We start from the raw sequence: 15,285 nt of genomic DNA, 5'->3' as shown, positions 1-15,285 counted from the left end.
TTCAATTTTGCAAGATGAAAAAGTTCTACAGATCTTGCAGAACAATGTGCATATAATTAGCACCACTGTACACTTAAAAATGGTTAAGATGGTAGGTTTTACGTTATGTGTTTTTCACCACAATTAAAAAAAAAAAAAAGATGGAGGCACGTCAAAAGGACACAGAATCACCTTGAAGGAGCTCCTAATGCCAATTCTGCAACAATTTTTGCAACGATATAATGATGATAATGAAATATAGCCTGTAGAATAAACTGAACATCCATGGGCTCATATATATACATATATATGTGCATACATATATATATGAATAATTGAATAAATAGGAAAGGGGACACCTCTTCCTTATGGGAGAATTCCAATTAATATAACACGAATAATGGAAATGGTATCAGTGTTAATTTCCTGGTGTTGATCACTATTCTATGAGTACGTAAAATGAACCTGGGTGAAAGTTTTATTACTCTTGCAAATTTTTTGTTGAAGTCTGAAATTATTTCAAAATGAACAGTCTAAAAAAGAGGCAGCAGAACTCAACACAAAAAGTACTGTATTAGGAATCAGGAAACTTGAATTCCATTGTTTTCTTCATAAATAGCAAGTTCTATGACCTTTGACAAATAAAAGAAGCTAACTAATCAAAAAGCAACAAACACTGCTGAATTCTGGGAAGAGAAACCTGGGATAGAAAGAACAAATGTTTGTGTAAGTATATGACACTATCTAGAAACCATCTGATAATGTGTAAACCATCTGAACATGGCTTTTTTCCCAAAGACAACAACACTTTGAAAACCCATGAAACTCTGTTTGCTTACTATCTGTAGACTAATGAAATCTATTGCAGCAGAGAAGGGTTTGGGATTTTTTTTCCATATTTTAAGAATAACACTGTAACTAAAACACAATAGTAGTGTTATAAATCTCAACCAGACATAAAGACCAAGTCATAAATCAATCTAAAATCAAAAATAAATGAACATTTAACTTTTTAAATGTCTAAAGCTAAGTGAAAGAAGCCATACTTATAAGGCAACATACTGTATGATTCCATTTATGCAAATCTAGGTGCAGAGGTTGCCGGAGAGTGGCCGTGGGGAGTTGAAAATAAAAGGGCAGCACAAGGCAGTTTTTGTGATTGATGGAAATGTTCTGTATCTTAATTGTGGTGGTGGTTACATGACTCTATGCACTTATTAAAACTTATAGAACTGTAAAAAAATCAATCAACAACAAAAATAAAAAACTGAACAGGGGCTATATTAATAGCATAAAGCCTCTAATTTCAGTCCTACTTACAAGCTCTACAAGCCTGGCAGATCTCAGAAGCTCAAAATTATAAATGAAATAACAAAATACTAATCTATTGAAAATCTCAGCACTATAAAAGGGATTCTAACTCTTTCCCTCAGATTATTTCAGATCAAATCTACCAAAAAAACAAATCATAGTACAATGAATGAAGAGTTTAGGAAATCTATTAAGAGTTCAACAAAAAAATTACAGGGCCTGCATTATAACATTCTCAACATTTTAAAATTGTAAGCTACACTTAAAGTGGGAAAAAAATTGAAGGAGAATCCTTTGCTCGTTATGGATAACTTCAGCAATGACTATTATACAGAATCCTTAAATAGCTGGTGATAAATTAAGTTGAAACAAGAAGTTAAAATACTTGTTATTGTTGACACTGCTCTCTCTATGTTTTGCAAATTCCCTCCCAAGAAGCCCCAAAACTGTGGTCCTTGCCATTATATTTCTTTTTACCCTTTCCAAACTTTCTAAAAACAGTAAAAATAAAACCTCTATGACCCCTTTAAAAGTATAATAGTTTCCCAGCTACAGGGAAATAACCTCCTGAAAAATAATGTTTTACATGTACTCCATTAACATTTACATGTTTGGCAAGCTTCAAACAACAGCTTTAAACATTTATTTAAACCCGCCATGCATGTTAATAATGGAGTAGCCTGCATACAGGTCAACGCAAAATCTAAATGAATAGCTTACCAGAAGTCGCTATCAGTAAAACTGAGTTACTAAAGATATTGAACCCCCAACAGGCAAGACTTCTTTAGGTGATAGGAATTAAAGGCACAGTAAATAAGGAAAAATTTAAAGAAAAAAAGAAAACAGTCATGTCATCTTCAATATAGATTCCCTTTTAGCAACTCTCCCAAGCAAAGTGTTTTATTTGTTCTTAACCTATGACATGCAGTTAATATAAAAAAAATCAGAAAATGTTGTAACTGGAAGGAACCTAAAGATCACCTCGTTCAAATGACCTCATTGGCCAAAATACAAAGACCAGAGATGATGTGAATTATGTAAAGTCACTGAGTTAAATGGCAAAATCAAACAAGAACTAGGTCAGTGTCCAATATTATAAAATGCTTCAATAAAACATCTAGAGATTACCTCGATAAAAACTAAACACTGTTATAAACTGTAAAGAGGATGACCTCTCTTCTGAAGAAAGTAGGACACTGAAATCAGCACTCTTACTTCAGGGGTACAAAAACCAAAGGAATAAAAAAGGTACTTCTAAAATAATCAGACTGTAACTAAAAACAGCTCCCCACATATTAAATGGTTTTATACTAAAACATGAGGCGAAAAAGTATAATAGCAGAACAATTAAAAAATAATCCAAGTGCAAGTTCAAACTTGGTCACTAAAATACTTTCTAAGTACCAAATGAACAGATTATCCTAATTTACATAGATAAAATTATACTAACTCCAAAGTGAGGCAACTGCATCTTGTTTGGTGAGGCTCCAGGGTTTGTTGTGCCAGTTCAGGAAAATATGATTACACCTATCATCAAGCAAGTTTCTCTCATTATAAATGTGTGCAATAATTTTTTTAGAGCCAGACAAAGTAGAGTAGATAATGAGATGACAGAGCATACAACTGGACGATGTACTACTCTGGCTGCTAGAGATGATAACAAGTTAAATAATGTTGTTAGAATTGTACATCAATAGGTAACCTTCAAATAGGGGTTCAAAGATAGATATAATCATAAGATACACCCCAATCAGAAACAAGATGATATAACAGGATAGCCCATGTTTACAACTCAGTGAATACAGGCCCCAAATCCAGGTATTCTGTTGAGCTGAGGAATCTAATAACGGAATTTATCAAAATCATTCTTCCATTATTACATGTCAAGAAGATGTGGGGAAAAATATATATTCATATATACATACATATAGTGTGGTAAGGTAGTAGGAATGGGCAAAGATTCAGGTATTTAAGTTCATTATCTTGAACATTTCTCTAAAACTAAAAGTAAAACCAATTTTAAGGAACACTGTTATAAAACTGGCAAAGATTCAAAAGGAAGAACTTGTTGGTACTTGTCATACACTCAGGAGAGCTTTATCTCAACAACAGATGATTATATTATTATAATTTCTTAAGGAGGAATTAATCTTAGGAAAAACAATAAGAAAAACCATCATAAATGGGTCCTTGTGTGTTTTAACAGACTTTCACAATACACAGGCTAAAGATGCCAGACAAAGAAATTACTTTAAAAAAAAATCTGAATACTTGGGAAACAAATTTCTTTATAAGAGTACTGCTTAAACAGAGGAAGTTGTCATGAGAGGAAAATACAGCCCTGCAGTTTCAGGCTTAGAATATGAAATAGAACATTCACCAAATGTGAAGTTTTCAGAACACATCCTACACAATAATACAGTCTTTATTCAAAAATGTCTTGGTACTCAAGGTTCTAATAATCTGTTTCCGTTTCCCAACAAAATTGTGCCAGGTATAATTAGATTTGGACAAAACTACCTATGGACACTGTTCTCTAAAACAGGGAAATTTACAATAAAAGAGATGTGAAATAATTCTACATGTCCTTGAAGTAAACAAGAAAAATCTCTCTCTTTACCTACAACCACTAGGTGTTGCTGCATCTGTCAGCATAAGCTCAGAAATGAAAAGGGGAAAAAAATGAATAAAAAGTATATAATGAGAAAATAAACTGTGAGAAAATTTCAGCTATGACAATATTATTATTTTCAATAAAACCAGTGACTGAAAACGCATTAACTGAAAATGTTTTAAACTTATAAATTATCTATGATATGTCTTGACTATTGGTAAGCAGTACTGCAGGCCCTTAGTACAACAAATGTTTTTGGCAGTTAAAATGGACCAAGAAAAATGAGAATAGTGTTAAGACACAATGTGCTTCTGCCTACTGCAGGGTCTTATAAAGTTGAAATAAAGGCTTGTTTGATGTTCCCCAACCAGAAAAAAGAAAATGATCCTTTCTGCTAATGCTTTAGTATTTATTATCAGGAAGCCCCAGAACACTATAGTAACACTTGGGTGGGAAGTAGAGGGGACCCCAGTGCAGACAAGTAAACTAGAAGCTTGTATGTAAAAGGTGATGAAATGATTTCAGCATAATGAAGAAACGTAAACAAGTACCAGGAAGTACCTTTTAAATAACACCTACAGTTAAGTGGTCACTATCAGTTGAAAAGTAGGGAAATCAGACATATCCTCACAAACACATTCTTATATTAAAGCACCAGCCAATACGATGACTGTCTTTTTTTAAAAAAATGTGACATCATTAGCAATTCCCTAGGTACCATCCCTCTCTGTGGAATTGGTTATAAACCTCAGGAAAACCTATTTATTCTTTCCTGCAACTCTGTACAACAGAAGTCGAGTCTGAAACCCAGAGCTCCCCATTAATTTTCTCTGGTTTCCCCAGTCCTCAGACCCAGCTCCCCAATATCCAGCATCTGGTTACATCACCACTTACCAAAAAATGTGAGTGAGAACCTGATCTAAGGAATCTCCACTGAGGGAGCAGAGAGCATAAGCGAATGAACATTTTAAGCTCTTCCCATAAGATCCACTCAAAACACAAGAGTTTACTACGCCTTACACTGCTACATAATTTATCAAATACCTATCTTTTCTTCCCAAATGTACTGGAAACATATATCCCAAGTAAACTCTAAGTCTTCCAGAAGAGAATAAGGCCACTACAACCATAATTTAATATTTTCTTATAGTCCCAGGAAAAAGTACCTTTCACTCTTGGGCATGACAAAAGCGGGGAAGCTTTCTTAAGAGAAGGGGAGTAGCAAGGAGCATGTGACCTAGACTAGGGGCAGATCAGCACCGAGGATCAGCTGATACATAACAAGAGGCTAGCAAGTAATCCTAGAAAAAGAAGCATTTTTAAAATTATGTGTCTTCCCAAAAGTTTTAGTCGACCTACTACTGAGTAAAGCAAAATGAAAAGGCTGGTGGTTACAGTTGCTCCTATAATCACTACTAGTCTCAGAGAGGGAAACTAACAGTTTTTCTCCCTCAGTTATGCCATATGAAGAGCTGTGCTCTTTCCTTAGTTTGCCATATACCAGCAATTTTACATATCGTAAATTTGAGGGTAACAGATAACAATATCTGCTCTCTTTATTTCCCAGATGTGTCTGTAAAAAGAATTTTTTTTACACTGTAATTGTAATTAAAATTACAAAAGCATTGAATGTTCAATTAGGGAAACTTCATCAGAATCTCAGGGGAAAGAATGAGGGGAGGTCTTTGTGTGTATAATTTGGTGGAAGTAGATATATCACTAACCTCAAATAATCTGTCAAAAGGGGGACAAAGAACAAATAGCAGCTGTGTTCCAGTAAACCTGGAAGAAGAGAAATAGATCTGAAAGGTAAGTTTGAGGATGCTGGTACAAGTCAAGGAGGAAGGAAATAAGGAAGTGAGAAAGCAAATGACACCACTTATATACATATACACAGCTCAAAAGGCCAGAACTAATACTAATTTTAAGACCTACTGCACTTCCTGCAAACTAAGAAAATAAATCCTGTAAAATGAATATTATATATTGTTATATAATGTGTATTCATTTTTATTCTTAAACACTGTCATTCAGAACCTCCATAAATTCCCATTTCTCTACCTGAATCCCTCCTGAACTATTTGTGATTTTGAATGAATTTCTATATCTGAAGTGCTAAAAGTGACCTGCAGTAGGGAAAATAAGACTTGAAAAATTCCTAGAAAGAAACAAATGTTTTATTTACAATCTAATCAGTCAGTCATAGTCAGCTAAGAAAGATAAGATCAAATACAGAATTTTTAAAATCCCTATAAAATAATAAATCACGTGTTCTTCTGTGATGTAAATTATGTGCTCTTTCCTTATGTGCAGACATTCCTCTGGGACACATGGACTTAAACTATTTTTCTAAGAGTAGTATACCTATACACTCATGTACAGTCCACAGCTGATCAACAATTCACATTTGTGAACTGGATGGGAATGTTGTGAGATTTGTACTCAAGCCTACCCAAGTGAAGCTAATAGCCTGTCTGAAAAGTGAACTCATAACCTTTGTCTCATTAGCACTGCACTCCAGCTGCTAGATTCAAACCTAACTTGGATTTAAAGGGGGTGGGGGCAGTGAAACACTAACAGCAGGGAGAAAATTTATATAGTCAAGTCTATGCATAATTTTCTATTAATGGAAACCAGCTGCAAGAGTTGAAGATGGTTTTCAGTATTTAAGCCTGGTGGAATACTAATGGATTTTTTTCTATTCCAAGATTCCATTCTTAAAGGAAGGCCCTTTAACTCATTATTCCCTCAGAGTCCCTGACATTCCTAAGAATCACCTTTCTAAAGTAACTGCTCTAGAGCCCAAATTATCTATCTATTGCGAGATGTGTGCTGTGCCTTTGAAGAGCCATTCAAAGCTATTCCTTATATGAGAAGTCATGTGTTTTCCAAAGAAATATTGTGATCAAAACTCCGTTTTAAGTATGTGATTCACAAGACCTCTAGCAATTCAAAGTTGTAAAGTTAGACTTCACAATCAATTATCAAGGATATGTGCTCTTCACAAAACAATGTGATAAAATAGTCACATACTCACATATGGTGGTTGTTTCCACCGTAATTCTATTCTGATTGCCCTTAGTTCTATCATTTGGAAAATATTTCCCCCAAGCTTTGGCTAATTAATTTTTCTCCCACACAGCTCATAAATCAATTTAAAAACCGTTTGCATGTAACCATTTTATTAATAGTTAATATATGCCACCACCTGCCCCAACACCATCACCAACAGAAAGTATATATGTATATATGGGCTTTGTTCTCCTGAAAACGACTATCAGCTCTTTCAGTCTAGAGCTTATATAATATTTGGTTTGTGCAAACTGCCCCTAGGAAATTCAGGCAGTGGTTTTACCCATAATGAGAAAATCATTCACATAAGCTTTTAAGACTAGAAATATATGAATACCCATTTCTCATTCCAGTGTAACTCAGAAATTTTATGGTTGGATGGAAGAAAATATGCAATCCCTAGAATCCTAAAGGTTGAATAAAATTTCTATGCAAGATACCTCCAGCACCCCAGTGAAGATGCAAGAATATCTGCATCAAATTACCATTAATTCAAAAACCATTATAAAACTGGTTTTAAAATGAAAAAGCAAGAAACAAACCTCAATTTTGTCTGTTTTGGCATCTCCCCAGTATATTTTGCCTTCATCATAATCCAAGGCTAAACCATTTGGCCAACCAAGAGAAGTGTTAACCAACACTACTCGATCAGAACCATCCAGAGCTGCTCGCTCAATTTTCGGGATTTCTCCCCAGTCAGTCCAATACATGTACCTATAGAAGTACACAGAATATGAGCTAAAAACAGATAATAAACTGTAACTTTCAGATATCCTAAAGGTGAGCTCCACCCCTCTTTTACACTGATTATACATTAACACTACAGAAGAAAAAAAACCATAAGACAAACATACGAAGAGTATGTTTAAGACATTTATAACTGCAGTGTGTAAGCTTGTAGAAAATTTTCAGATGAAACAGTGTTTTCTAGAACTGATAATGCCTCCCAATAATGATATTCTATTTTCAGTTGTTTTTTTTTCAAAATATTTTGTGCTCCTTCCCAGGAATAGCCCTCTCTTTCTTGCTGGCTTGTCATCTCTGACGCAAAAAGGTTAAACCAGTAGTAATATTCAGATGGCAAACTGATTTCCCCAAATAACTAACTCTTCCTGTAGCACTAAGTGATTCTTGAGGCTCCTGAGAATTTAAGGGGCTTGAAGGCATTGGTATGCACTGAGGTGTAATAATTTGTCATTATGTTCACCCGCAGGATGAATCTCATAGTAACAAACAACACTGGTGAGTATGTAGAAAGCTGTGTTTCCCTGGACCATGGTCAGGGTGTTATAGCCAAAAAAAAAAAAAGACTAGGCATAAAGCTACATGGCCAGACAAAGTTTTGGAAATCAAATCATTTATATGTTTGGGGACATACAAAAAGTAAGATATATTCTTTACCAAGTTGTTCTGGAAGTACTGAAAATGAGATGAAATTAAATTTTCTAGGGGGAAGAGAAAGAGCTCTGAAAACAACTTCTTTCCACACTTTTCATGGTCATGATGCAACCTCGGCAAAATCTGCAGCCAACACCCAAAGTCAGCAAGCATGGACTTAATTTAGAAAGAAAAAGTATTCAAAACATTCAAGGAAAAAAACTAGCAATTCTTTAACTTGAGATTTTATTCTAAAAATGGACAGTCGTTAAAGAGCTATTTATTGGAAACCAACATATACTTCACATTGTTTTTCTCAATGTTTCTAGGAACCTGTAAAAATCAGAAACACCTGGCAAAATTTTCTATCAGCAGAGCCTCTTACCCAACCATGGGATCTAACACAATAGCCCGGGGTTCCTCTAAGTCCTCTGAAATCAAGATCTTCCTCATGGTCCCGTTGAGCCTTGTCACTTCTATCCGATCAGTGCCAGTGTCTGTCCAATAAAGATTTCGGGCAACCCAATCAACAGCAATACCATCAGGATGGGCGATTTGAGCAGTGACCACAAACTGACTGCCAGATCCATCTATGAATGAGCGGCGGATGGCCCTCACTTCATCATCAGTCCAGTAGATATAGCCTTCCACAGGATCATAATCTATGGCAATGGCATGACGGATGTCTTCCAACTGTAGAACAATGTCTGTGAAATCTGGTGTATCCAAAGAAATTCGTCTCAAATCTGTCCTTCGGGCTAAAAGCAGTAATTCAGTGGCACCTAGAACAACAAAGTGAAAAAAATGCAGAAAAAATTGAAACGCACAGGCAAAATTTAGGTACTCTAAATAGAGAATGCAGAACTTCTTCAGGAATTGAAAAGTAATGAGTATAAAAGGATACTAGGGTCTATTTAGGGTGGAAATGGAAAGTAATGCAGTAAAACAGGAGTAGCTTGACTATGAGTTCAAGCTCTATAACGGCTGAATTCTCCAAATCAAGTTTTGATTCTCTCTCTGGCTTCATTCATTATATAGTCCCTGGAATTAATAACATTTATTTAAAGGTATAATGAATAGCAACTAAGTAATGACTAAGAAGCTAAGTAGCTGAATATTAGAGGAAGTATAGGATATAGGTCCTTTGTTCAAGAAGGATGTTTAAAAAGGTAAAGGAATCTAGGACAAGGATCTTTTGTGATTAACGAGAATGTTCTAAAATTGGATGTATTGTGATGGCTGCACAGCTCTGTAAATTTACTAAAAATCACTGAATTGTACATTTGAAATGGTTGAATTTTATATGTAAACTACATCTCAGTAAAGCTGTTGTAACAAAAAGAACTACAGGGCAATGCCTGACAGAATTAAGGACAAAGGAACCTATGGAGGAGGAAACAGCAGCAGAAGAGAGAGGGAATCAGATAAATATGACACAGTGGGTAAGGGTTAGAGTTGTTCATCTGACAGAACTGGATTCAAGCAGTTACACAAACTCGGGCAAAACACCTAATCTCTCTAAGCCTGGTTTCTATAGGGTTGCTGTGAGACTTTAAGGAGATAAATGTAAAACTCAGAAATGTACCAAACATGTAAGTATTCAATAAATACTAGCTAATATATTATTATTATTACCATTAGAAAATAAACTTTCAAATTTTTATCTCATTGAGTTTTAAATCAGATTTATTTACGAAATGCTTTTAACCCAAAACAGTATTCAATAAAAACACTGTTGTGAATGAGAATATTAATCTTTTTGTTTGCTTTGATTTTAAATATTCAAGTCAACCACTAGCAAAAAACCATTTAACTTTATATAAAAGCTAATAAAAGATAGTAAGCAAGTTGACATCTCAAAGAGTGAAAAAAGATTCCCAACCAAAGAAATGAGTCTGAAAGAAAATACTGACATTAAACTTCAAGCATTAATCTGGAATTATAGTAGAAAACACTGAGAAGAGGAGTGAAAAAGCTCTCAGCATCAGCTTTTTGACTCATGGATTAATTATAAATGAACTCTGTCTTGGAGAGAATACGGCCCTAAATGCCATAGCAGGCACCAAGCAGGAGTAACTTTATACAATTCACTGCCTCTGCTAACTACCAAAAGAAGCCAGCCCTAAACTTTGCAAACAAAGAAGTCATAGAAAGTGAAGCTGTCAATTTGGCAAGGTGATCAAAACAGAATAGTTAACTTAAGGCTATTACATGCCAAATTTATATCTGAAATTCAAAATAGTAGTTAAACTCATACATCTGCACTGCTATAGGGTGTAAACAGACCACTACTGCTAAAATAAATCCTCTGTTTTAAAGTCAGGCTACATTTTTTTTTTTTTTTTTTTTTTTTTTTTCAGGCTACATTTTTAAACAAAAAGGCAACATTACAAAAACCTTTTGTTTTAAACTGAAACCAAATTATTGTTTGCCATGAAAACCCTCTGACAAGAGTCAGCCAGCTTCACCTTTGACTAGGAGGATAATTTATCAATGCCAAGTCATGACAAATATCCTGTACACCAACTCAATTCCATCTCTCTGGCTCCCTGACCCCCTTGCCAGAAACTCTAACCCACTCCTCAATAAAGGCTTCTGCTTTTCAGAGTTAGATAAAGAAGCCACTGCTAAAGATAACAATTTTCTTACCAGGTCTTGCTGGTGGCTAGAGAACCAGATGCTGATCCATAGGGGTAAGAATGAAGAATAACATTCTCATTAAGAAGAAAAAGAGAAGAACTGGTGTTATCCCAAACCAGAAGTCCCTGGAAATGTCCTAAATCAGAATATTCTCCAATATGCCCTCTCTCTATGGGGAATTGAGAGTAAGGAGAAGAGGCAGTGTGGTGGTTAAGTATAGAAAGAGTTGCTTTAAACAGTACAATAAGGAATTCTTTTCTTCTTCTGAAGGCAATTCTCTGTTGTTAAAAGGCAATTAAAAACATCATTCAATCATTTTTTAGAAAATATGTTTATCCCATGATAGTCTTTATAGTTAAAAAAGTTTAATAAACATGTTTTCCTTGCACGGAAGTTCTTTATTTACAAATGCTACCTACTGTTAAAAATGTATTCTTTATGAGAATACTCATTTCCACAAGAATCAATTGTGATATCAATGACTATGAGATTTGACAGAGAAAAGAAATGGCACCTAATTTTTTTTTCCAAAATAGCATGTTAAAAATTCAGTTAAATACTAAAATAATTTATAAAATAATATTCGAGAGTTGCCATAAAACACAAAACATTCCTAGTGTATAACCAATTGTGAAGACTGAGAGATTAAGTGACTAGTCTCCCAAAGCACTGTAACCTGTAGAGCTTATTATAGAGAAATAAAATAAATCATAAAGAATCCCAATTGCTATCTAAAATTCTTCCTTCTTGGAGACCAACTTCTTACCATCTTTGCAGGTTTTTCCATTCTCCAGGAGTTTAACCCCAGTTGGGCAAGCACACTGATAAAAAGGCTTCACTGGAGACATCAAACACAAGTGGGAACAACCACCATTATCAATTCCACATGGATTTGTAGCTGTCAAATATAAATCACAGTAATTAATACCAATGATTATGGATGACCTCCCCCACTCTAGGTACACAAAGGTTAACAACCATAACATGAGCAACTCTGATAAACCAAATCATTACCAAATGTCATCCAGGTGCTTGACTACCAGACCATCTGCAAGGAAGGGAATTAATCAGTGAGAATTTACTTAGCATTTTGTATCCAAAGAGGAATATACAAGAAATAAAGCAGGATGTCCCTGCCCTAAAGAGCTTGCAATCTGGCCAGTATGCCAAAATTAATGAACAATAATACTGGAAAACAATACAAAACAATGAAACTGCTATCTTGCACATTTAGACTGTAAAGTAAGCATAGCGTCAAATGGGAAGTAAATCACTAAGGAAAGATACAGGACATGACTGAAGTCTTGAAAGATAGGAAGAACAGATAGGGGGACATTCAAGTGTGGTAAAACCACATGAACGAAGGCTTGGAGGCTGTGCACTGGGTGAGATAATAAGGTGAACAGTGTAACTGAAGATTAAGGTTTGACTAACAGGAACTAAAGCTGAATGAGCACAGAGAGGGGAACATCTGTGGTGGAGGCACTGAGAGTCAAGAAAAGCCACACTTTGGAAAGATTTACATGGAAAAGATAAACAAAATGGACTTAAAAGGGAAAACTGAGAAGCAGAGATTAATTAGAAAATGTGAAGACACTATAGAAAGGGGTGGATTTAAATAATACTCATAGAAAAAAATCAGCAAAAGATGGAGATCAACAAAATATGAAAGATAAAAGAAAGCAATATCACACATAACTGCAAATTCTCAAACTAGTAAAACATAAAGGATCAACAGTGTCATTAAAAAAACAAGAACAAAGAAATTCTTTCCTGAGGGCCAACACTGAGAAGAAAACATTCACGCAAGTGACTCAACATTTTCTTTTCTACAAAAGAGTAACACAAACATTTTAAAACATTTTTATGGACTCATGATCACCAGATTCCAATGACACATTCAGTATTTGACTATCTCCCCCTAAATGGAAGGAACTAATACAAAGCAATGCATAATCCAAAACCCCTGCATTTTTGGCTATGGAATACAATCTGAAATACACTCAGACACATGCCAGACAGTTATTTACACACCAGTGCCAAACACTTAACATTCTCATATTCTTTTAAACCTAATTCTAGTCCTCTCTTACAAGAAATTGTTGTCAGCAGTCACAGCCCAAGTCATTATAAAGGATGGCCAGAAATAGAAGCAAAACTAAGAAAAAAAGGTGGGGGGATGTGCACAGAAAAGGTATAAGCAAGTATTTTATTTAAGTAACCTGAGGTACTTAAATTAACCAGTTAGATTAATAGAGGTTTCCATTCAGGAAAAGTGTTCATTTTTAAACATACAATGAACAAAATCACTCATTAGAGAGAAATCATATGAATAAGAAATGCATTTGTGCACAATCTTAGCATATGAGCTATCTCAATTTCTTATTTTATTTCTCTCTTCTTTACCTTCATAACCCCAGACTCAAACAAAGGGCTGAGGTGGTCTGTAGTGACAGATATCAAGCTACAAATGGTTTAACGCTGTTATCTACCCTGAATTATATTTTGACATTTTCCCTGTTTTTTATTCCTTCCCACTACCTTTGGATATATCCTCCCTCCTCTTGCCCCTCACTAAAGCCAGACATCAGAGTGCTACAAAGCTATTCCAACCTGCAATTTAAAAATCAAGATCACTTACCATTTGGCTGCCTCTGCTGGCTGAAGGCATGTATATCCATGGGAGAAAAGATGTTAGAATGGATTTCACGCAGACCCTCGCCAGTGTACTTGTTGCAAGCCAAAATGGAGTGTGTATTCCAGTCAGTCCAGTACAATGTGTCCTCAAATAACGTCAAGGCAAAAGGATGTGGAAGGGAACCTTTAACCACCGCCTGCCTATTAAACATAAAGAGAAAAACTCAAACATCTCTAAATTTTCTTCTTTAATCAAAACTTCATCTCTCCCATTAAAATGGTCTTGTAGTCCACATTAACACATACAAATCCTGGATAACACATATGTTAAGGTCAAATACACCGATGAAAAATAAGACACGGAGTAAATTCAAACGTATTTGCAATCATGGTGCCCGAAATCCTCAACCACGCACTTCAGAATGGTTCCTAACTTGGCAGCAGGCTTCGGGTGCACCACAAGCTAGCAGACAAAGTGAAGACCCAAGTATGAGCACTGCTGTCAGCTCCCATCTCCGCACTCACACCTTCCATCCTTCCACATAATTCATGCCATTGGAAAGAGAAAGGCTGGCAAAAAGAAAAATCCCAGGGTTTAGAGTTGGCCCTGGGAAGTAGTTTTAAATCAGCAATAGGTTTTTCCCTTCTTGACGTGGAAGAACAAAGAATCTGAGCCTGTTTCTTCCATCACTTCTTATGGCTTTGATAACTGAAAAGTAAAAACATACACATGAGGCTAAAAAGTCATTCTGGTAGAGCTCTCTCTCTGCAGACTCCAGTCTCGCTCCAGCAAATGATCATCTCACTTGGCTTTCTGCTATATGGTTACTTAATCTCCACAAGCCAGGCAGCAAAAAGGAAGCCCAACCACTGGCAGAATGTGTTCAAGAGACAAAGCAGATCCCCAAATTTCACAAGCAATCCTAACTGTGTGGAAGGAGAGGTAGAGAACCTGATTAGTACTGAAGGCACAGAACTTTGCAGAGTGTCATGGAGAGTTATGTAATTAGTAAATAATATAATTCTTGAATAATGAACAAACTGCGTTTGAGCCACAGTAACAGTCAAGAAAATAAATGCTTTGATATTTTCATAATATCAAATCTAATATTTTCATAAATTGCTCAGCTAGGAGAGAAAGAGGAAAATGTAAGCAACTAAAAAGAAATAAAGGATAACACACTGACAGATAATCCAGTTTTTAGGTCCCTGAGGTTATCTGATCTCTAACACCTAACAGATCACAGGTATTCTAAATTAAATTTAAGAGCAGTAAGATAATTTTCATCTAAGCAGAATTAGCATCTGTTATTGTACATGGAATGGTCCTAGCCTAAGATGTTTTAAATCTGAGCCAGATTTTTAAATAACTGTATACAAGATTAGCATGACTAGTTTATCAAACTTTCTATTTTAAAACCTCATACCTAGGCCAGCCCACATCACCACAATTTTCTCCTCTTTTTAAATTCTCGCTTCCCTAGCAGATTACTTTCCCTCTCATTTCCCAATAAGAACGGTCACAATGACTACTTCTGAAGTGGTTTCTTCCAGTTTTTAAATGAACTGCTTTATTAAGTTTACTAAAATGATTATGCTATTATAGGAGTGATATCATAGTTTAAGTTCAAATTTAAATAGGCCTGCATATTTCA

General features: G+C 35.3%; 1 protein-coding gene across 5 annotated transcripts in view; it reads right to left on the bottom strand.

Moving 5' to 3' along the window:
• The window catches only part of LRP6 (LDL receptor related protein 6), a 183,552-nt gene that overhangs the window by 60,633 nt on the left and 107,634 nt on the right, over positions 1 to 15,285 (bottom strand). For 4 of the 5 annotated variants that reach the window (XM_082420153.1, XM_082420150.1, XM_082420151.1 and 1 more), the window contains 4 exons: positions 13,635 to 13,831; positions 11,760 to 11,891; positions 8,739 to 9,135; positions 7,519 to 7,690 (listed from right to left, as the gene is read on the bottom strand). In XM_082420153.1, the coding sequence (XP_082276279.1) occupies positions 7,519 to 7,690; positions 8,739 to 9,135; positions 11,760 to 11,891; positions 13,635 to 13,831 (898 nt within the window). The remainder of the gene's footprint in view (positions 1 to 7,518; positions 7,691 to 8,738; positions 9,136 to 11,759; positions 11,892 to 13,634; positions 13,832 to 15,285) is intronic. The other variant, XM_082420152.1, reaches the window with a different exon arrangement.

The sequence above is a fragment of the Balaenoptera physalus genome (assembly GCF_965194825.1).
Source record: "Balaenoptera physalus genome assembly, chromosome: 13".
Classification (NCBI taxonomy): domain Eukaryota; kingdom Metazoa; phylum Chordata; class Mammalia; order Artiodactyla; family Balaenopteridae; genus Balaenoptera; species Balaenoptera physalus.
The sequence above is the reverse complement of the archived record's forward strand: the minus strand, read 5'-3'. Positions and strand labels throughout refer to the sequence as shown.